Source organism: Apodemus sylvaticus, chromosome 2 (genome assembly GCF_947179515.1).
Source record: "Apodemus sylvaticus chromosome 2, mApoSyl1.1, whole genome shotgun sequence".
Classification (NCBI taxonomy): domain Eukaryota; kingdom Metazoa; phylum Chordata; class Mammalia; order Rodentia; family Muridae; genus Apodemus; species Apodemus sylvaticus.
In genome coordinates, this window is record NC_067473.1 from 121,159,779 (window position 1) to 121,183,725 (window position 23,947).

General features: G+C 40.4%; 1 protein-coding gene across 1 annotated transcript; it reads left to right on the forward strand.

Annotated features, from left to right (window-relative positions):
- The first annotated feature begins 20,389 nt into the window (after nt 1-20,389).
- LOC127678061 (vomeronasal type-1 receptor 54-like) lies at nt 20,390-21,337 on the forward strand. The gene has a single exon (XM_052172882.1). The coding sequence runs from the start codon at nt 20,390-20,392 to the stop codon at nt 21,335-21,337; it is 948 nt and encodes a 315-aa protein (XP_052028842.1).
- The last annotated feature ends 2,610 nt before the right edge of the window (nt 21,338-23,947 follow it).

Consider the following 23,947-nt stretch of genomic DNA (forward strand, 5'->3'; position numbering starts at 1 on the left):
AATATTAAAATCAGTAAGGGAAAAAGGGCAAGTAAGTTACTTTTTTATTGAATATCGTCTTTGTTTACATTGCCAATGGTAAAACGTTTCCCGATATCCCCCCCTCCCCTAAGACTCCCCAACCGCTCCCTTTCCTCCTTCTCCCTGCCTCCACTTTTATGCCTCTCCACCCAACACACTCCCTCCTCCTGCCCTCTCGGTTTCCCTTTGTTCGGGCCTCTGTTGAGCCTTTACCTGAACAAGGACCATTTCTCCCACTGATGCCCAACAAGGCCTTCCTCTGCCACATTTTTGGCTGGAACCATGTGTTCCCCTTGGTTGATGGTTCAGTCCCTGGGAGTCTTGGGGCATCTGGGTAGCTGAAATCATTGTTCTTCCCATGGGGCTGTAAACGCCTTCAGCTATCTGGACCTCCCTCCAGCTCCTCCATTGGGGACCCCATGCCCAGTCCAATAGTTGGTTGTTAGCAGCTACCTCTGTATTTGTAAGGCTCTGGAAGGGCCCCTCCAGAGACAACCATGGCATGCTCCTTTTGGTATACACTTCTTGTGGTCCTTGTACAAAGCTCAAGTCCAAGGGGATCAAGGATCTACACATAAAACTGAGCAAGTAATTTATAAAGGCAGACCTATCAGAATCACACCAGACTTCTCACCAGAGACGATGAAAGCTAAAAGATCCTGGGCAGACCTCATACAGACCCTAAGACAACACAAATGCCAGCCCAGGCTACTATACCCAGCAAAACTTCTCAATCATAGATGAAGAAACCAAGATATTCCATGATAAAACCAAATTTACATAATATCTGTCCACAAATCCAGTCCTACAAAGGATAGTTAATGGAAAATGCCAATACAGGGAGGGAAACTACACCCTAGAAAAAGCAAGAAAGTCATCTTCTTCCAACAAAGCCAAAAGAAGATACCCACACAAACATAAAAATAGCATCAAAAATAACAGGGAGTAACAATCACTATTCCCTAATATCTCTTAACAGCAATGGACTCAACTCCCCAATAAAAAGACATAGACTAATGAAATATTTCACATGTAAATCTTCAATTTTATCAGAAAATGTTTGCAATTCCCCTTTTAATTAATTTAGTAATTTTTATGTCTACCATTTTATCTGCATTATTTTTCATGATAATCTTCAATTTTAATACGTCTTTCTATATATGTCCTCTATTTTATCAGAAATGTTTTCAATGTAAATCTTTGATTTTATCACAAATGTTCCTAATTCCACCTTCAATCAATTTAGAAAGAGTTTTTATATCTACCATTTTATATGTAAAATTTCCCATGAAATTGTCAATTTTAACATATTTGTCTATTTATTTCTTGAATTTTACCAGAAATATTTTCCATGTAAATCTTCAATGTTATCTGAAAATGTTTATAATTCCACCTTCAATCAACTTAGAATTATCTTTATGCCTATCATTTTATCTAAATAATTTCCATGATAATCTTTAATTTTAACATGTTTTTCTATATATTTCTTCAATTTTATCAGAAATATTTTCCATGTAAATCTTCAAGCTTATCAGAAATTGTTTATAATTCCACCTTCAATCAACTTAGGAATACTTTTATACCTACCATTATTATATCTATATAAAGTTTCCCATGATAATCTTCAATTCTAACATGGTTTTCTACATTTTTCTACAATTTTGTCGGAAATATTTTCCATGTAAATCTTCAATTCTATCATTAAATGTTTCTATCCCATATTTCAATTAATTTAGCAATGTTTTACATGTCTACCACTTTACTCCTAAATTTTCCATGAAAATTGTCAATTTTAATGTTTATCTGAAATATTTTCCATGTAAATCATTAATTTTATCATAAAATGTTTTTATTTCCCTTTACTTCCCATTTCAATAAATAAAAAAATTTAAAAAAAAAAAAAAAGAAAAGAAAGTCCTAGAACACAGAAGACTCCTCATGCTGACCGGATCAATGCTGTGTAAATGGCACTGCTATCAAAAGCTACCCACAGAATAGATGCCATCATCAAAATTCCCAAGCCACTCTTCATAGAAACAGCAAATATATCCAAGGATTTGTATGAAAATTAAAAGACTAGGCACCTTGTGCACTTAGCAATACAAATGTTTTCAATGTCAGATCTACAGGTCATTCTCATCAGTTAAGAGCACTGGCCACATGTGGAGGGATTCCAGTTCAGTTCCTAGCACCTATGTAGAAATGTCAAACTCTAGCTTTGGAGAACACAGTACCTGCTTCTGATCTCAATCAAGCACAAAGCAAGCACACTGTGAACAAATAAACATAATGCTCATAAAGTTTTTTTTAATATTTTTATTTTCTATATTCTTTGATTACATTCCAAATGATTTCCCCTTTCCCGGATCCCCCCTCCCCATATGTCCCATAAACCTTCTTCTCTCAATCCCTTCTCCAATCACCTCCCTCCTTTTTCTCTGTCCTTATATTCCCCTCCAATGCTAGATCAATCCTTTCCAGGATCAGGACCCTCTCCATACTTCTTTATGGGAGTCATTTGTTATGCATTTTGTGCCTTGGGTATTCAGGGATTCTGGGCTAATTAATATCCACTCATCAGAGATTGCATTCCATGTGTACTCTTTTGTGATTGGGTTACCTCACTTAGGATGATATTTTCCAGATCAAACCATTTGCCTAAAAATGTTGTGAATTCATTGTTTCTAATTGCTGAGTAGTATTCCATTGTGTAAATATACCATATTTTCTGTATCCATTCCTCCTTTGAGGGGCATCTGGGTTCTTTCCAGCTTCTGGCTATTATAAATAAGGCTGCTATGAACATAATGGAGCATGTGTCTTTATTGCATGCAGGGGAAACCTATGAGTATATGCCCAGGAGAGGTATAGCAGAGTACTCCAGAAGTCTCATGTCCAGTTTTCTGAGGAAACTCTAGACTGATTTCCAAAGTGGTTGTACCATCTTACAGCCCTACCAGCAGTGGAGGAGTGTTCCTCTTTCTCCACATCCTCGCCAACACCTGCTGTCTCCTGAGTTTTTGACCTTAGCCATTCTGACTGGTGTAAGGTGAAATCTCAGGGTTGTTTTGATCTGCATTTCCCTAATGACTAATGATGTTGAGCACTTCTTAAGGTGCCTCTCTCGGCCATCTGAATTTCGGCAGGTGAAAATTCTTTGTTTAGATCTGTACCCCATTTTTAATAGGGTTATTTGGTTCCCTGGGGTCTACCTTCTTGAGTTCTTTGTATATATTGGATATTAGCCCTCTATCAGATGTGGGGTTGGTGAATATCCTTTCCAAATTTGATGGTTGCCATTTTGTCCTTTTAACAGTGTCCTTTGCCTTACAGAAACTTTGTAATTTTATGAGGTCCCATTTGTCAATTCTTGATCTTAGAGCATAAGCTATTGGTGATCTGTTCAGGAACTTTTCCCCCATGCCCATGTCCTCTAAGGTCTTCCCCAGTTTCTTTTCTATTAGTTTCAGTGTGTCTGGTTTTACATGAAGGTCCTTGATCCACTTGGAGTGAAGTTTAGTACATGGAGATAAGAATGGATCAATTCTCATTCTTCTGCATGCTGACTTCCAATTGATCCAGCACCATTTGTTGAAAAAGCTATCTTTTTTCCACTGGATGTTTTTGGCTCCTTTGTTGAAGATCAGGTGACCATAGGTGTGTGGATTCATTTCTGGATCTTCAATTCTATTCCATTGGTCCACTTGTCTGTCACTGTGCCAATACCATGCAGTTTTTAACACTATTGCTCTGTAGTATTGCTTAAAGTCCGGGATACTGATTCCCCCAGAATTTCTTTTGTTGTTGAGAATAGTTTTAGCTATCCTGGGTTTTTTGTTATTCCAGATAAATTTGAGAATTGCTTTTTCTAACTCTGTGAAGAACTGAGTTGGGATTTTGATGGGGATTGCATTGAATCTGTAGATTGCTTTTGGCAAGATGGCCATTTTAACTATAATAATCCTGCCAATCCACGAGCATGGCAGATTTTTCCATTTTCTGAGGTCTTCTTCGATTTCCTTCTTCAGAAACCTGAAGTTCTTGTCATATAGATCTTTCACTTGTTTGGTTAGAGTCACACCAAGATACTTTATATTGTTTGTGGCTATTTTGAAAGGTGTCATTTCCCTAACTTCTTTCTCGGCCTGCTTATCCTTTGAGTATAGGAAGGCAACTGATTTGCTTGAGTTGATTTTATAACCAGCCACTTTGCTGAGTTCTCTGGTGGAGGTTTTTGGGTCACTTAAGTAGACTATCATGTCATCTGCAAATAGTGATAATTTGACTTCTTCCTTTCCAATTTGTGTCCCCTTGACCTCCTTATGTTGTTTAATTGCTCTAGCTAGAACTTCAAGTACTATATTGAAAAGATATGGAGAGAGAGGACAGCCTTGTCTAGTCCCTGATTTTAGTGGGATTGCTTCAAGTTTCTCTCCGTTTAGTTTGATGTTGGCTACCAGTTTCCTGTATATTGCTTTAACAATGTTTAGGTATGGGCCTTGAATTCCTGTTCTTTCCAAGACTTTTAGCATGAAAGCATGCTGGATTTTGTCAAATGCTTTTTCTGCATCTAATGAGATGATCATATGTTTTTTTTTCTTTGAGTTTGTTTATGTAGTGGAGAGCATTGATGGATTTCCTTATATTGAACCATCCCTGCATCCCTGAGATGAAGCCTACTTGATCATGGTGGATGATCATTTTGATGTGTTCTTGAATTCGGTTGGCAAGAATTTTATTAAGTATTTTTGCATCAATATTCATAAGAGAAATTGGCCTGAAGTTCTCTTTCTTTATTGGATCTTTGTGTGGTTTTGGTATCAGCGTAATTGTGGCTTCATAGAACGAGTTCAGTAGAGTTCCTTCTGTTTCTATTTTGTGGAATAGTTTGAAGAGTATTGGTGTTACTATAGTCTTCTATGAAAGTCTGATACAATTCTGCACTGAAGCAATCTGGTCCTGTGCTTTTTTTGGTTGGGAGACTTTCTATGACCCTTTATATTTCTTCAGGTGTTATGGGACTGTTTAGTTGATCTATTTCATCCTGATTTAGTTTTGGTGTCAGATATCTGTCTGGGAAACTGTCCATTTCCTCCAGATTCTCCAGTTGTGTTGAGTATAGGCTTTTGTAGTAGGATCTAAGGATTTTTTGAATTTCCTAAGTTTCTGTTGTTATATCTCCCTTTTCATTTCTAAGTTTGTTAATCTGGATACTGTCTCTGTGTCCTTTGGTTAGTCTGGCTAAGGGTTTATCTATCTTGTTGACTTTCTCAAAGAACCAGCTCCTGGTTTTGTTGATTCTTTGTATGGTTCTCTTTGTTTCTACTTGATTGATTTCAGCCCTGAGTTTGATGATTTCCTACCTTCTACTCCTCCTGGGTGAAATAGCTTCTTTTTGTTCCAGGGCTTTCAGGTGTGTCATTAAGCTGTTAGTGTATGCTCTCTCCATTTTCTTTTTGAAGGCACTTGGGGCTATGAGTTTTCCTCTTAGCACTGCTTTCATTGTGTCCCATAGATTTGGGTATGTTGTGTCTTCATTTTCATTATGTTCTAAAAAGTCTTTAATTTTTTTATTTCTTTTTTGACCAAGGTATCATTGAGTAGAATATTGTTCAGTTTCCACGTGTATGTGGGTTTTCTGTTGTTTTTGTTGCTATTGAAGACCACTTTTACTCCATAGTGATCTGATAGGAGGCATGGGATTAGTTAGATCTTCTTATATTTGTTGAGGTCTGTCTTGTGACCAATTATATGGTCGATTTTGGAGAAGGTACCATGAGGTACTGAGAAAAAGGTATATTCTTTTGTTTTAGGATAGAATGTTCTATATATACCTGTTAAATCTAATTGGTCCAAAGCTTCAATTAGTTTCATTGTGTCCCTGTTTAGTTTCTGTTTTCCTGATCGGTCCATTGAGGAAAGTGCAGTGTTGAAGTCACCCACAATTATTGTGTTAGGTGCAATGTGTGCTTTGAGCTTTAATAAAGTTTCTTTTATGAATGATCCTAACATTACTTAATTTTTATAAGATGTCTATTAATTTTAATTTCAATTTATTTTTCTGAACTAATTACCAAATTTACTTTATCACCCTTAAGTTATATGGTGTAATTTTCAGAGGATTTCAGAAGTGATCTTTGTATGCATCTTGAAATGTAGTGAGTAAAGTTCTAACTTTAAATTTAAACAAACATACTTAATTTTGCTTCTGTTTATTATGTAACATAAAAGGAATAGTGTTAAATTCTATAGTGTGAATGCTTAGAAGTTCTGAGAGTCTTTGAAAAAGAAATGGGTTGTATGTTCAAACCTCACCTAACAAGGGGCACCTTGCTGACCTTTATTGACTAGAATCTTAAGAGCCTTTCTGTTCCCTGTTTAACTTCACAAATTATGTCAGCCCTTAGCCTCTCTCTGCCTGGTAGGAGCAGTCAACTGAGTCACTGTGATGATGAAGTTACAGGACATGAATTGTTAAATAAACAGTGAATGTGGTCCTAATGAACACAATATTTGTGTTCATTAATAATTTCTGTGTTCTAATCATTGAATAAATATTCTTCATAATATTCTGATAATACAAATGCGCAAAAATGCTCTCATAGAGAGTCATATCTGCTTACCAGCAAAGCTGAGCCTCTCAGGAGGCATCGCTGGGTGATGAGGGAAGCAGGCTATGCTGCAGCACTGTGCAGAGTCCATGATGATGGCTGGAGTCTGTGCCATGCTGACTCCCTGGGTTATCTGTTCCTGCTGTTTCTGGAGGTTTATTTGGAAACACCAGGTAATATTCCCACTGCCAGTCTGAGCCTGAACACATGGCTACAAAGGCTTTAACATATAAAATTACAAGTCTTACACAGTCTGAGCCTAAAGACACTGTTGCAAAGGCTTTAAGATCTAAAACTATGCTTCTTACACAGTCTTTCAGAAAGAACTGCCATTCCTCAGTTCAGTGGCTCTTCATGGTTTGCCCATAACATTCTCCCAGTTCATTTATTTCTGACATCTAGGGAAACAGAGCCGGCACTGGCTGGATGATGTTTTTGCCTTCCCTAGTGTACCAGCATTTGTCCCTAGTGTCTTTCTAGGTTTAAGGTAGGATTTGGGCTAAAGGTAGACACCCTAACCAAGTGAGTAACCTCACCCTCAAGTCATTGACCAATGTCAGCTACAAACACCTCTAGTTGATGCTCCTATAGGTCATGGGTGTCCATGATTTGGGTAACTGTGGAATGACACAAAGGCTCAAGCCAGGGCCCCCTTGATTCGAGCTCTACAGAGTTTCCTTTTTCTACCCTGAGCAGCCACGGCCTTCACAATCAACTTTAACTGAAGACTGCTCTGTTTCCTCGTTATCATTCTTGTTCCACACACGATTCTTTTCCTAATCTTCCCAAGTGCCTTCCTTTCCCCCAGTGTAGCCTCTTCTAATGGGACCTGTTTCAGAAATTAGTGAGATTTCCTGGTGCTGTGTACACTATATACATAATTTCATGATTCTTGAAAGTAGCCTGTTTTGATTCATTGTGCAAAATGCAATAACAGTGCATGATACAACAGATTGTCCCAGACCTGTTATAGCTTACTCTCTCCTGCCCTCTCTGTTTGATGAGTGTTCCTTAATTCTGCAGATCTGAGAGTGTGGGTCCCCTCTCCTAGTCTTCTAACCCTTGCTCAGTCAGGAAGGTGTGAGCTGTTGAGGCTCAGCTGGGAGGGGACAGGCTAGAGAATCCTTGTGGCTTGTATCTGAGGAGGGTTCATACTCACCAGAGAGTTTTCTATACAAATTATACGTCTGTCTAGAATCTGCATGCCTTACTGACTCTTTTTGTTGTTTGGTTTTTCAAGACAGGGTTTTTCTGTGTAGCCCTGGCTGTCCTATTGGTCTTAAACTTGAACATCCACAAACTTCCTTTTAAGTGCTGAAATTAAGGTATGTGGCACCACTGCTCAGCACTGATACTTATTATATGGAATTATATAGAATTGCATAGTCCATGAAATTTGGAGGTCGCAGGATGAATAGAGAAACGATGTCTGTGTCTTTCCTGATAAGTTGGTGTTGGTGATGGCAGGCAAACACACCACTGTAAGTTTTCTCTTTGCATAGTGGAATTCAACCTACAGAAAGATAAGGTTTCCCAGTGCTTTCAAAACCAGAATCCCTGAAGCCATGATGTTGTGAATATCACTGAGGAGTCCCAGCCTCTGCACTTGCCTGGCTTTCCTAAGAGCTTCAGGTTTGCAAGGCTGAGGGTTCTGAAGTGACCCTGATACTAGCACAGCCTGCACCTGCTCTGAAGAGCTGACAGTGCGACAGGGCAATCAATGTGTATCTTCATAAAGATCAAGTTCCTTTTCATTTCTTGTTTCTTTTCTTTGTTCCTGTTTCTCATTTCCTTTCCACTTTTTTTTTATTTTTTATTCGATATATTTTTTTATTTACATTTCAAATGATTTCCCCTTTTCTAGCCCCTCATTCCCCGAAAGTCCCGTAAGCCCTCTTCTCTTCCCCTGTCCTCCCACACACCCCTTCCCACTTCCCCGTTCTGGTTTTGCCGAATACTGCTTCACTGAGTCTTTCCAGAACAAGGGGCCACTCCTCCTTTCTTCTTGTACCTCATTTGATGTGTGGATTATGTTCTGGGTATTCCAGTTTTCTAGGTTAATATCCACTTATTAGTGAGTGCATACCATGATTCACCTTTTGAGTCTGGGTTACCTCACTTACTCATTAGGGAAATGCAAATCAAAACAACCCTGAGATTTCATCTTACACCAGTCAGAATGGCTAAGATTAAAAATTCAGGAGACAGCAGGTGTTGGAGAGGGTGTGGAGAAAGAGGAACACTCCTCCACTGCTGGTGGAGTTGCAAATTGGTACAACCACTCTGGAAATCAGTCTGGCGGTTCCTCCGAAAACTGGGCACCTCACTTCCAGAAGATCCTGCTATACCACTCCTGGGCATATACCCAGAGGATTCCCCACCATGTAATAAGGATACATGCTCTACTATGTTCATAGCAGCCCTATTTATAATTGCCAGATGCTGGAAAGAACCCAGGTATCCCTCAACAGAAGAGTGGATGCAAAAAATGTGGTATATCTACACAATGGAGTACTATTCAGCCATTAGAAACAATGAATTCATGAAATTCTTAGGCAAATGGATGGAGCTAGAGAACATCATACTAAGTGAGGTAACCCAGACTCAAAAGGTGAATCATGGTATGCACTCACTAATAAGTGGATATTAACCTAGAAAACTGGAATACCCAAAACATAATCCACACATCAAATGAGGTACAAGAAGAAAGGAGGAGTGCCCCCTTGTTCTGGAAAGACTCAGTGAAGCAGTATTCGGCAAAACCAGAACGGGGAAGTGGGAAGGGGTTGGTGGGAGGACAGGGGAAGAGAAGGGGGCTTACAGGACTTTCGGGGAGTGGGGGGCTAGAAAAGAGGAAATCATTTGAAATGTAAATAAAAAATTATATCGAATAAAAAAAATTAATTGCCAGAAGTTGGAAAGAGCCCAGGTATCCCTCAACAGAAGAGTGGATGCAAAAAATGTGGTATATATACACAATAGAGTACTATTCAGCCATTAGAAACAATGAATTCATGAAATTCTTAGGCAAATGAATGGAGCTGGAGAACATCATAAAAAGACAGCATTTTTAACAAATGGTGCTGGATCAACTGGAGGTCTGCATGCAGAAAAATGCAAATCAACCCATTCTTATCTCCTTGTACAAAGCTCAAGTCCAAGTGGATCAAAGATCTGCACATAAAATCAGACACACTGAAGCTTATAGAGGAGAAAGTGGGGACAAACCTTGAACACATGGGCACAGGGGGAAAGTTTCTTTTTTTAATATTTTTATTTTCTATATTCTTTGTTTACATTCCAAATGATTTCCCCTTTCCCGGATCCCCCCTCCCCATATGTCCCATAAACCTTCTTCTCTCCATCCCTTCTCCAATCACCTCCCTCCTTTTTCTCTGTCCTTATATTCCCTTCCCATGCTAGATCAATCCTTTCCAGGATCAGGACCCTCTCCATACTTCTTCATGGGAGTCATTTGTTATGCAATTTGTGCCTTGGGTATTCAGGGATTCTGGGCTAATTAATATCCACTTATCAGAGATTGCATTCCATGTGTATTCTTTTGTGATTGGGTTACCTCACTTAGGATGATATTTTCCAGATCAAACTATTTGCCTTAAAATGTTGTGAATTCATTGTTTCTAATTGCTGAGTAGTATTCCATTGTGTAAATATACCACATTTTCTGTATCCATTCCTCCTTTGAGGGGCATCTGGGTTCTTTCCAGCTTCTGGCTATTATAAATAAGGCTGCTATGAACATAATGGAGCATGTGTCTTTATTGCATGCTGGGGAATCCTTTGGGTATATGCCCAGGAGAGGTATAGCAGGGTCCTCTGGAAGTCTCATGTCCAGTTTTCTGAGGAATCTCCAGACTGATATCCAAAGTGGTTGTACCATCTTACATCCCCACCGGCAGTGGAGGAGTTAACAGAACACCAATGGCTTATGCTCTAAGAACAAGAATCAACAAATGGGACCTCATAAAACTGCAAAGCTTCTATAAGGCAAAGGACATAGCCAATAGGACAAAACGGCAACCAACAAATTGGGAAAAGATCTTTACTAACCCTACATCTGATAGAGGGCTAATAGCCAACATATACAAAGAACTCAAGAAGTTAGTCTCCAGAGAATTAAATAACCCTATTAAAAATTGGGGTACAGAGCTAAACATGGAATTCTCAACGGAGAAAACTCAAATGACTCTAAAGCACCTAAAGAAATGTTCAGCATCCTTAGTTATCAGGGAAATGCAAATCAAAGCAACACTGAGATTCCACCTTACACCAGTCAGAATGGCTAAGATGAAAAACTCAGGGGACAGCAGATGCTGGAGAGGATGTGGGGAAAGAGGAACATTTCTCCATTGTTGGTGGGATTGCAAGCTGGTAAAACCACTCTGGAAATCAGTTTGGCGATTCCTCAGAAAATTAGACATAGTACTACCTGTGGACCCAGCTATACCACTCCTGGGCATATACCCAGAAAGTGCTCCTACATGTAATAAGGACACATGTTCCACTATGTTCATAGCTTCCTTATTTATAATAGCCAGAAGCTGGAAAGAACCCAGATGTCCCTCAACAGAGGAATGGATACAGAAACTATGGTATATATACACAATGAAGTACTATTCAGCTCTTAAAAACAATGAATTCATGAAATTCTTAGGCAAATGGATGGAACTAGAAAGTGTCATCCTGAGCAAGGTAACCCAGTCACAAAAGAACGCACATGGTATGCAGTCACTAATAAGCGGATGCTAGTCCAAAAGCTCAAAATAAACAAGTTACAATTCACCCAGCACAGGAAGCTCAAGAAGAATGAGGACTTAAGTGAGGGTGCTATGGGTCCTCTGAGAAAGAGAACAAAATGCTCACAGGAGCAACAAGGGAGGCAATGTGTGGAGCAGAGTCTAAAGTAAAGGTCACCCAGTGAGTGCCCTACCTGGGGATTCATTCTATAAATATTCAGCAAACCCCTAGACACTACTACCAGAAGCATGTACCAAAAGGAGCATGCCATGGCTGTCTCCAGAGGGGCCCTGCCAGAGCCTTACAAATTCAGAGGCAGAAACTAGCAACCAACTATTGGACTGAGCTTGGGGTCCCCAACGGAGGATCTGGAGGGTGGTCCAGAGGAGCTAAAGGTATATATAGCCCCATGGGAAAAACAATGACTTCAGACACCCAGACACCCCAAGACTCCCAGGGACTGAACCAACAACCAAGGGGTATACATGGTTCCAGCCAAAAATGTGGCAGAGGAATGCCTTTTGGGGCATCAGTGGGAGGAGTGGTCTTTGGTCAGGTAAAAGCTCAATAGAGGCCACAACAAAGGGAAACACATGGGGGGGGGGGGGAGTTGCGGGGGAGGTGGGACTGTGTCAGGCAGAGGGGCATATACATGGAGGCAGGGGGTGGGAGGAGGGGTAGGGAATCGTTGGGGAGGGGGGCTTTTGGGAGGAGGTAAATTGGGAAAGGTTTTACCATTGGCAATGTAAATGAAGAAGATACTCAATAAAAAATGAAAAAGAAAAAAATGAAAAAGGAAGTAAAAACACTTTATGACAAAATTCAGTATTTACATGGAAAATATTTCAGATAAACACGTTAAAATTGACAATTTTCATGGAAAATTAAAGAGTAAAGTGGTACACATATAAAACATTGCTAAATTAATTGAAATATGGGATAGAAACATTTTATGATAGAATTGAAGATTTACATGGAAAATATTTCTGATAAAATTGTAGAAAAATATAGAAAAAACATGTTATAATTGACGATTATCATGGAAAATTTTATATAGATATAATAATGGTAGGCATATAAGTATTCCTAAGTTGATTGAAAGTGGAATTATAAATATTTTCTGATAAACTTGAATATTTACATGGAAAATATTTCTGATAAAATTGAAGAAATATATAGAAAAGCATGTTAAAATTAAAGATTATTGTGGAAATTATATAGATTAAATGAAAGGCATGAAGATAATTCTGAGTTGATTGAAGGTGGAATTACAAATATTTTCAGATAAAACTGAAGACTTACATGGAAAATATTTCTGGTAAAATTCAAAAAATATATAGATAAACACATTAAAATTGACTATTTCATTATATGAAAATTTTACATATAAAATGGTAAATATAAAAACTCTGGGAGGGCTGGAGAGATGGCTCAGCGGTTAAGAGCACTGACTGCTCCACCCAAGGTGCTGAGTTCAAATCCCAGCAACCACATGGTGGCTCACAGCCATCTGTAAAGATCTTATACCCTCTTCCGGTGTGTCTGAAGACAGCTACAGTGTACTTACATATAGCAATAAATAAATAAAATCTTTTTTTAAAAAAAAAACCTCTGAATTAATTGAAGGAGGAGTTAGAAACATTTGTGATAAAATCAAAGATTTACATTGAAAACATTTCTGATAAAACAGAGGAAGCATATAGAAAGACATATCAAAATTGAAGATTATCATGAAAAATAATGCAGAAAATGGTAGACATAAAAACATTACTAAATTAACTAAAAGGGGAAGTACAAACATTTTCTTATAAAATTGAAGATTTACATGAGAAATATTTCATTAGTCTACGTCTTTTTATTGGGGAGTTGAGTCCATTGTTGTTAAGAGATATTAAGTAATAGTGTTTGTTGCTTCCTGTTATTTTTGATGTTATGTTTATGTTTGTGTGGGTATCCTCTTTTGGGTTTGTTGGAAGAAGATTACTTTCTTGCTTTTTCTAGGGTGTAGTTTCCCTCCTTGCATTGGCATTTTCCATCAATTATCCTTTGTAGGGCTGGATTTGTGGACAGATATTGTGTAAATTTGGTTTTATCATGGAATATGTTGGTTTCTCCATCTATGATGATTGAGAGTTTCGCTGGGTATTTGTGTTGTCTTAGGGTCTGTATGAAATCTGTCTGCCCAGGATCTTCTAGCTTTCATCATCTCTGGTGAGAAGTCTGGTGTGATTCTGATCGGTCTGCCTTTATAAGCTACTTGTCCTTTTTCCCTTACTGCTTTTAATATTCTTTCTTTGTTTAGTGAATTTGGTGTTTTGATTATTATGTTCCAGGAGGATTTTCTGTTCTGATCCAGTCTGTTTGGAGTTCTGAAGGCTTCTTGTATGTTCTTGGGCATCTCTTTCTCTAGGTTAGGGAAATTTTCTTCTACAATTTTGTTGAAGATATTTACTGGGCCTTTAAGATGTAAATCCTCATGTCTATACCTATAATCCTTAGGTTTGATTTTCTTATTGTGTCCTGGAGTTCCTGGATGTTTTGGGTTACCAACTTTATGCATTTTGCATTTCTTTGACTGTTGAGTCAATGTTTTCTATGGTATCTTCAGCACCTGAGATTTTTTTCCTCTATCTCTTGTATTCTGTTGTTGATGCTTGCATCTATGACTCCTGAATACTTTCCAAGGTTTTCTATCTCCAGAGATGTGTCACTTTGTAATTTCTTTATTGTTTCTACTTCTACTTTTAGATCCTGGATGGTTTTGTTCAGTTCCTTCCACTTGATTGTTTGTGTTTTCCTGTAATTCTTTAAGGGATTTTTGTGTTTCTTCTTTAAGGGCTTTTACCTGTTGACTGATAATCTCCTGTATTTCTTTAAGGAAGTTATTTAAGTCTATCAGCATCATGAGATATGATTTTAAATCCAACTCTTGCTTTTCCAGTGTGTTGGGGTATCTGGGGCTTGCTGTGGTGGAAGAACTGGGTTCTGATGTTGCGATGTGGCCTTGGTTTCTGTTGGTAGGGTTCATGTGCTTGCCTTTCACCATCTGGTGCTAGTTGGTATTGCTGTCTCTGGCTGGAGTTTATTCCTCCTGTGGGCCTGTAAGCCTGTGTCCTTACTCCTCTGAGCTCAAAAGTGAAAGCACTGCTGGGAGATCTCTCTCTCCTGGCGGGCTATACACAGAAGGCTGTGGAGTTTCCAGGCTCCCTGTTGCAAATGGCGACAGCTGCTCCACTGATCTTAGGCACTGTGGGAGTCACACATCTTAAAGAGAGGCATTATAAAAAATGAAATTGGTCCCAATTAAATCTAAAAAGTAAAGTGAGAAAAATTAGGGTTGTCTATATGACATAAACTTTCTGATCCCTCCCATAGGTGTGGCAAGGCAACTCAGCATTGTCCCCAGCCCTCTGCAGATGGCAGTCATCCAGGACGGAATGAGTGAGACCACTAGGAAAGTAGGATGATCCATGGGGACGCCATGCTTCAGTGCTCCCCAGCGGGAACTTGTCATCCTCCATAAAAGCTGAAAGCTGTAGAGATGCACTAAAGACTTCCTTCACCTAAGCAGGATCTCCTCAGTCACAGAGTCCACCATGCCATGGACCTCTGGGTGAGTGCCCTGCAACCAAGTGCAGGATCAGAAGGTGGCCAGGTCCTAGGCAGGAGAAGGGAGGAGGATCTGGGAGGCTTCAGGGAGGTTTTCATCTTCTGTAGAGGAGATGCTGAGCTCTGACAGCCCCCCACCAAGGAAGACTGTGTTCTGCACAGGTAAAGAGCATGTTTATTTCTCAGGATAGTTCCTGAAACTCCTAAAATTAGTTAATTTCCCATTGGAATCATCAAAGTTTCATATTTACATTTTGTTTTAATTAAATGACTCACAATGAAGAATATGATGTAGTATATTTTAGTGATTAAAAAATATTTGTGAACCTACTATAAAAATGATGTTTCCATTGCATAGCTTCATTAAAATCCTTCCTTTTACTTTTGTTATATTCTTGACCAAAACAAAACTATTTATGATGTATGTCACTTCTGTATTTTGAGTAATTAAAAACAATTCCAGAGTGCTTGGAAGGAAATGTCCTCGATGTTCCAGTGTCATCTAGACACTGGACAAACTCCCATTATTTCAAGGTTCCCACGAAAATTTTCTCCTGAAGTAATTTTATCCAGATTCAGTTTCAGAAATTACACACCAATGCTCTTGGCTCATTTTTTGTGCACTACACATGTTCTGTGAGGAGAACTTCCCAAGGAGGCTCCTAGATATTAATTACACAGTAGTAGCTTCCACTCCTGGTGTCTAAAGAACCAGGATCCACATTCTAAGAGCTTGAGAGAAAAAAAGTCTGTGTCAATCCTTCTGTTGCCCTCGTCAGAGAAAGTCGGTCAAGCCGCATCCTGTCCTGCTCTGTGCTTAGCTTTCAGATTTTCTCCGTCTATATCTTTTCATAAACACATCCGAACAGGCAAACACGAGCACATGTCTTGCTTCCTGCTGACATGCAGTGACTAAGACTCGGAGGGAGGGCGAGAGCTGTGCAGAGAGTGGCGTGGCTCATGTTTCCTCACGGAGCTGAAAGACAAGCAGAGTCTGCTGCAGGCTGTGCTCTGCCAGGCTGACAGCTGGGTCGGAGCCGAGGCTTCTCTGCAGCCTCCTGAGAGGCTCAACTCTGCTGCTGTTTCTGGGTGCCTGTAAAAATATTGGTGGACATCTTAGCTGCAAGTCTGAACCCCAAGAGGTACCCACAAAGGTTTTATGTCAAAAAAGACGATCGGGATTAATTGTCAATATAGTTTTCAGAAGTGGCCATCATTTCCTAGCCTGGATGTTCCCAGGCCTCTGACATGGCATTCCTGCAGTTCCTGTGCTTCATGGCCTCTCTGGACACAGAGCTGACACCTGCTTTCTTTCCTTGATGCTCCAGCATCTCTTCGAGTATTCCTAGTTTTCCAGATAGAATTGTGCAACAAAGAGAGCACACTGTTCAGTTCCACACCATCCCAATCCCACGTGCAGGTAGAAGAGTCTGCTCCCCGTCCAACCCTCTGTGTCCATCTCACATTAGCACAGAGGGGATGAGAGGAAAAGGACATGGTAAAGGTGAGCTGTGTGATGGTGAGAACACAATCCACTGATCTAAGAATGTGAGAGTGGACAGGTGCCAATCTGCCCCGACATAAACCATGAGCTTCACACACCCTCTCCACACCAGGACGTGGGCAGGCTGACTTCATGTTGAGAGGAGAAACAGATGTGTCTGTCCTTCCTACTTCTTTCTCCATGGATCAGAGCACACACAGGGACATAAGCGCCATTCCACAGGGCATCTGCAGAGGGGTTCCCGGCCCCCCCTCCACTCTCTATCTCCCTCCAGAACTGTCCTGAGCATTTGTCATCTGTGTTAAGCTCTTTTAGTGATGCCAGGCACTACAGGGCACTCTCTGATTGCAGTAACTTCAAGGTGGCATCTGCAGTCCTGGCTTCCCTGAACTTGGCAGTGTAGGGTAAGCTAACTCTGTTCTCCTGCAAGGAATATTCCTACAGCTGACTCCAACAGAAGAGGGTTCGGGTTTTTCTTGGTCACTTCTTCCTCCTTGGCTATATCATTTCCCTCATCTATCCATCAAGCTGTTTCATCCTCTGACTCTCCTGGGGAACCAACTTTCCAAAGCCTATGTCACCTCTTCTGTGACTTATTTCCTAAATACAGAGTGTCAGGTATCTGTGAATCAACCTGTGTTCTTCTCCTTCTCCTCCTCTTCTTCCTCCTCTGTCTCCTCCTTCACTCTCTTCTCTTCCTTCTCCTGCTCCTTCTCTTTTAATTTTTTGTCAGTTTTGTTTTGTTTCTGATTTTTGCTGAAATTGATATTGAGGAAATCAAACTTATGTATTATATAAAGAACATGGTAATCCAACATGAATCACTCGGCAAAACTTTGGTAAAACTTATTTAAAGCTCTACTAGTACACAGAACTCACTGTCTATTAATGTTATAAAATTTAAATTTCCCTAATGATTCTATACTATTTTATTTTAGAAAAATCTCCATTTAATCTTTTTTTATATGTATCTGTTTGCTTTTAATCTTCTTTATTTCTTTTATTGGATATTTTTTATTTACATTTCAAAAGTTATCTCCTTTCCAGGTCTCCCCTCTGGAAAACCCTATCCCCTCCCCCTCCCCCTCCCCCTGCCTCTCCATCACCCACCCACCAACTCCTGCTTTCCAGCCCTGGCATTCCCCTACACTGGGGCATTGAACTCCCTCAGGCCCAAAGGCAGCTCCTCCCACTTATATCCAACAAGGCCATCCTCTGCTACATATGCGGACAGAGCCATGGGGACCCTCCACGTGTACTCTTTGGTTGGTGGTCTAGTCCCCAGGAGCTCCAGGGAGTCTGGCAGGTTGACACTGTTGCTCCCCCTATGGGGCTGCAAACCACCTCAGCTCCTTCAGTCCCTTCTCCAGCTCTTCCCTCGGGGAACCCATACTCAATCCAATGATTAGCTAAGAGCATCCACCTTTGTATTTGTCAGGCTCTCGCAGAGCCTCTCAGGAGACAGCCATATCAGGCTCCTGTCAGCAAGCACTTCTAGGCATTTGCAATAGTGTCCAGGTTTGGTGACTGTATAATGGGATGGATCCCCAGGTGGGGCAGTCTCTGGACGGCCTTTCCTTCTGTCTCTACTCCACACTTTGTCTCCATATTTACTCCTGTGAGTATTTTGTTCCCCACCCTTTAAAAAACACTGAAGCATCCACACTTTTGTCCTCCCTCTTGTTGATCTTCATGTGGTCTGTGAATTGTATCTTAAGTATTTCAAACTTTTGGGCTAATATCCACTTATCAATGAGTGCATGCTGTGTGTGTTCTTTTGTGACAGGGTCACCTCACTCAGGATGATATTTTCAAGTTCCATCCATTTGCCTGTGAATTTCATAGAGCACCCTCATAGAAGGAGGGAGAGGGGTGATGGGATGGAGGTTTCCAGAGGGGAAACCTGGAAAGGGGATAACATTGGAAATGTAAATAAACAAAATATCCAATAAAGAAATAAAAATTAATTAAATTTATAAAAAGAGCCAAAGGCCATGGAATGGCAGACTGAGGCAGGACCTTTAAATTTGCTTGGGCTATAAACTGAGAGAAAGGAAGAGAGACAATCCCCATGACTCAGAGGGAGACAGATCAGATTTAGAGCTGCAGAAGGAAAACATCTGAAATGTGGGTGAGAATGAATGCGGCCCCAGAAAGGGCTTCCCAGAAGTGTCTTGGGCAGCAGAGACTGGGGAGCCACCCAGAAGGAGTCAGGGCAACAAAGGTAAAATATAGTTAGAGGGTGTTAAGCCAGAAGTAAGAGAGAAATGTGTACTAGCTGTGGGGAGGATTAGAACTACCCAGACATTGAGTTAGCCAAGGCATTTAAAAATATCTGGGGTGTGTGTGTGTGTGTGTGTGTGTGTGTGTGTGTGTCTTTCATTCACGAATCCAGATTGCTCCTTGGCAGGTGCATGGTTAGCTGGGAGAACAACCAGCCAAGAGCCAAAGTGTTGTAGCCAACTCCTGCTACAAAATCTTCTGGTGTACATCTGAGGCTTAGGTTGCCTGCGTGTGAGAAATATCAGTGCTTCCTCAAAGAGGTTTGGAATCCTAGATAGCTGAGCAGCCCATCTCTTAGGATGGGCTGCGTAATTCTTCTTTCACTAAAACCTTATGATGGGAATAGCCTTGAACCTATTGTAATTATAAAAAATTTCAAAATTTAGACCATGTTCCCACCAGTCTCTGATAACTGGTTGCTTCCCACAGAAGCCTTTGTTCTACTGTGATATCAGCATACATCTCAGATGCAATTACAAGGTGGGATTCACAGAAAACACCTGAAAGGCTCCCAGAAAGGAACTGGAAAGGGGTTGCTCAGGTGTTCTACTGCCTTCATATTTAATCTTTTCTGTTTCAGGCTGGGACAAAGCTGATCTGTTGTTGTTAAAACTGTATTTACTCTCCCAAGTCATAAACACAAGGAATCAAACAGGAATAAAGCCAGCAGTTCACCCTGTGCAGGAAGCACCTCAGGCTTGGTATGTTGAGTTCATCTTTCTTTACACAGAGAGTCTTCCTGACACAGATCATGACTGTCCATATGTTCTAGAGAAAGTGACTGCAACTCAGCCTCCGAGTGCTCAGTGCTACACGCAGAAGTGGCCAGTTGTGATCAGGATGTGAAACAGTCTGGATTCAGAGTTCCCACTAATCAAGGCTCCCTACAGAGCCACACGAAGGGCACTAGGTCTGCAGTGAATGAGCAAAACAAAAACAGACTGGAATAAACTGACTCTGGGCCTCTTTAAGCTAGGGACAGTGTTTCATGTATGGGTCTCATTTCTACTTTTCTTGCAGTCCTTATTGAACTTCATCAAAAACTGTAGCTTCCCCATGCCTGACAGTCAAGGTCACACAGGTAAGAGACAACTAAGATGTTGCTTTTGCCTCAGGAAACCTCACATGTGAATCAATAGGAAAAGAAATATTTCCATGGTAGTTACTTTTTCTTTTTTTTTTTCTTTTTTTTTTTCTTTTTTTTCTGAGGCAGGGTTTCTCTGTGTATCCCTGGCTGTTCTGGAACTCACTCTGTAGATTAAGTTCAAACTCAGAAATCCACCTGCCTCTGCCTCCCAAGTGCTGGGATTAAAGGTGTGCACCATCACCGCCCAGTTCGTGGTAGTTTCAATATGTGAGAAAGCTTATATACAGATGGGGCACACAGCTGTTGGAACAGCAGAGAGTGGGCGTGGCTTCTGGACACCTTGAGGTGGAGGCAATATTAAGTGGAATAAGGCTGAACTGAAAAACACTGACATGTCTTCCTGAGAGTAATGGAGCTGCCATTGTCTGAAGTTGGTGAGTGAGGCCAGATCTAAGAATAAGGAATCTTCTTGCTGTTCCTTCTACACAGTTCCCACCTGCTTCTTCCAGCCTTGAAATGAATAAAATCAATAAACTGTCCCATAACACTAAGATAAGAAATGCTATTTATTCTGGAGCTGGCATTGGAATCTCAGGCAACAGCTTCCTTCTCCTCTTCCACATCCTCAGGTTCATTCATGGGCAGAAGTCCAGACCCATTGACCTGCCCATTGGTCTCTTGTCCCTGATCCACCTGCTGATGCTGATCGTCATGAGTGTAGTAGCTGCAGACATTTTTATGCCACAGAGGAGATGGGGTGACACCACATGCAAGTGTGTTATATCCTTGTACAGGTTTTTTAGGAGTCTCTCTCTTTGTGCCACCAGCCTGCTCAGCATCCTCCAGGCTGTGACCCTCAGTCCCAGAAGCTCTTGTCTAGCAAAGTTCAAGTGTAAATCTCCACACCACATGCTAGGATTCCTTCTTTTCCTGAGTGTCTTCTATACGTTCATTAGCAGTCCCCTTGTAACATACATAACTGCGAAGCCTAATTTGACCTCACCTAGCTTTATATATATCACTACATCTTGCTCTCTGGCACCCATGAGTTACTCTGTCCATCATACATTTTTTATACTGTTGACCTCCAGGGATGTCATCTTTGTAGGTCTCATGCTCCTCTCCAGTGGATACATGGTGACTTTCCTAGGCAGTCATAAAAAACAATCCCAGTTTCTCCACAGCACCAGCCTTTCCCTCAAGCCATGTGCAGAAGAAAGAGCCATGAGGACCATTCTGTGCCTCATGAGCTTCTTCGTGCTGATGTACATCTTGGATAGCATCGTCTCCTACATAAGAAGTACCAATGACAGTCAGATTTTATATTGTGTCCATATTCTCACAGCCCACGGTTATGCCACAGCCAGTCCTTTTTTGATCCTCAGTACTGAAAAACATATAATTAGCATTTTCAGATCCACATTTGGAAGGATGGTAAGCATCATATTACTCAGGGATGGATAGTTGCTTTAGGATGAGCCGGGGCACTGGCATCGGGGTTATGCATTATAGAGTAGTTTTATGAGCTTCAGTGGAAAAACAGAGTTGTCTTTTTGTTCTTATTAAACCTATTTACTGTCAAATATGTGATGACATACAAAAAATAAAAACCATATGTCAAATATATAAGTTTTCTGTACTTCCCAATGTATCTTTTGGGGAAATGTAAAGTGACTATTTCTTGTCATGACCTGGATTATCCACAGCAATATATGACAACTTGAGGTAGTCTTCATTTATTCAATTTTCTCAGTTACTTCCATTTTTGTCAAGGTATGTATGTAAACACTTATTAATATAATTATCAAATAATCAGAAAATCTCATATCATTTCCTCCTCTCTCACTCACATACACACACACACACACACACACACACACTACAGAGAAAAAAAGAGAATACAGAGAGACAGAGACAGAGACTCAGAGAGAGAGAGACAGACAGACAGACAGGCAGGCAGGCAGGCAGACAGGCAGACAAAAATAGAGTCTATGGATAAAGCAGTCCTAAGGACAGATAAACAAAGCACAGGCCCCCTACACTGGACTGTTAACTCTGCTTTAAAAGAGAAGAGGATTCTGCACACAGTACCCCATGGATGAGCATGAAGCTACCGCGCTGACTGACATGAGAGTCATGCAGAATGAGGTCTGTGTGGACGACTGGAGGATGAAGAGTTCAGAAACTTGCATGGGAAGAACAAAAGCAGACTGCAGTACTCAGTTAATAGGAAGGTGGGAAGACCATGGCAACATGCTGGGGGAAGCTGGATGTTGTGGAGGAGGAGGAAGTGGTGGTGCAGATGGTGGCAAAAAAGTAAATGATCCCAAGCAGCATGCTTAAGATGGGAAATGCTTGTGTGCATGCGTGCATGTGTGTGTGTGTGTGTGTGTGTGTGTGTGTGTGTGTGTGTGTGCTTCATCACAATAAAAATGTGTTCAGTTACTGCAACCCAGCAGTGAAGAATATTCTCCCTGAAGTAAGAAAGTAGAAAGGGGGTTGAGAGAAGTCTTAGGGGAGCTGGAGAGATGGCTCAGGGGTGAAGAGAACGGGCTGCCCTTGCAGAGGACCCAAGTTCAATTCCCAGCACTCACATGAAGGCTCACAGCTGTCTACAACTCCAATCCAAGAGGATCTGACAGTTTCTGGTCTCTGCAATCACCAGATGTGCATTCATACAGACAAAATAAAAATAAATAAAACTATTAAAATAATTTAAAAAGTGAAAAGCACTCGAAGTGTCAAAACGTGATATTCTTTTTTTTTTTTTAGAAACTATCCTATTTCTTCACTGAAACAACCCTCTGTCATCCATTTGTAGTTGTGATAAAATCTTATGAACAAGTGTTAGGTCCTCAAAATAAACTAACACAATCCAAAAGTGAAAAAAATAGTAGTATTGACTACTAGACAATCTAATGGAGACATTTTCTCAACTAAAGTTTCCTTTTTCAATTTGACTCCTGTAAGACTATATTTGATTAGAGAGAGGAGGAGGGAGGGAGAGAGGGAGGGAGGGAGGAAGGAAGGAAGGAAGGAAGGAAGGAAGGAAGGAAGGAAGGAAGGAAGATTTTCTCAAAGAACCAGCTCCTGGTTTGGTTGATTTTATATATAGTTCTTTTTGTTTATTCTTGGTTTATTTCAGCCCTAAGTTTGATTATTTCCTGCTGTCAACTCCTCTTGGGTGCATTTGCTTCTAGAAATGTTTTTTTCTAGATATTTCAGGTGTGCACTTAAGCTGGTAAAGTATGCTCTCTCCAGATTATTTTTGGAGGCACTCAGAGCTATGAGGGTTTTTTTTCTTAACACTGCTTTCATTGTGTCCCATAAGTTTGGGTATGTTGTACCTTCATTTTCATTGAATTCTAAAAAATCTTTAATTTCTTTATTTCTTCCTTGAACAATTTATCATTCAGTGGGGTTACATTCAGCTTCCATGTGTATGTGGGCTTTCTGTTGTTTTTGTTATTGAAGACCAGCCTTAGTCCGTGGACATCTGATAGGATACATGGAATTATTTCAGTCTTCTCATGTGTCTCTTGAGGCCTGTTTTGTGACCAATTGCATGGTCAGTTTTGGAGAAGGTACCATGAGGTGCTGAGAAGAAGGTATCTTCTTTTGTTTTAGGATGAAATATGCAATAGATATCTGTTAAATCCTTTTGGTCCATCACTTCTGTTAGTTTTATTGTGTCTCTCTTTATTTTTTGTTTTAGTCCATTAACAAGAGTGGGGTGTTGAAGTCTGCCACTATTGTGTGCAGTACAATGTGTGCTTTGAGCTTTAGTAAAAATTTCTGTTATGAATGTGGGTGCCCTTGCATTTGGAGCATGGATGTTCAGAATTGAGATTTCTTGGTAGATTTTTCCTTTGATGAATGTGAGGTGTCCTTACTTATTTGATAACTTTTGATTGAAAGTAAATTTTATCTGATATTAGAAGGGCTGCTCCAGCTTGTTTCTTGAGTCCATTTGCTTAGAAAATTGTTTGCCAGCCCTTTGCTTTGAGGTAGTGTCTGTCTCTGACACTGAGGTGAGTTTCCTGTATGAAGCAAAGTGCTGGGTCCTGTTTACAT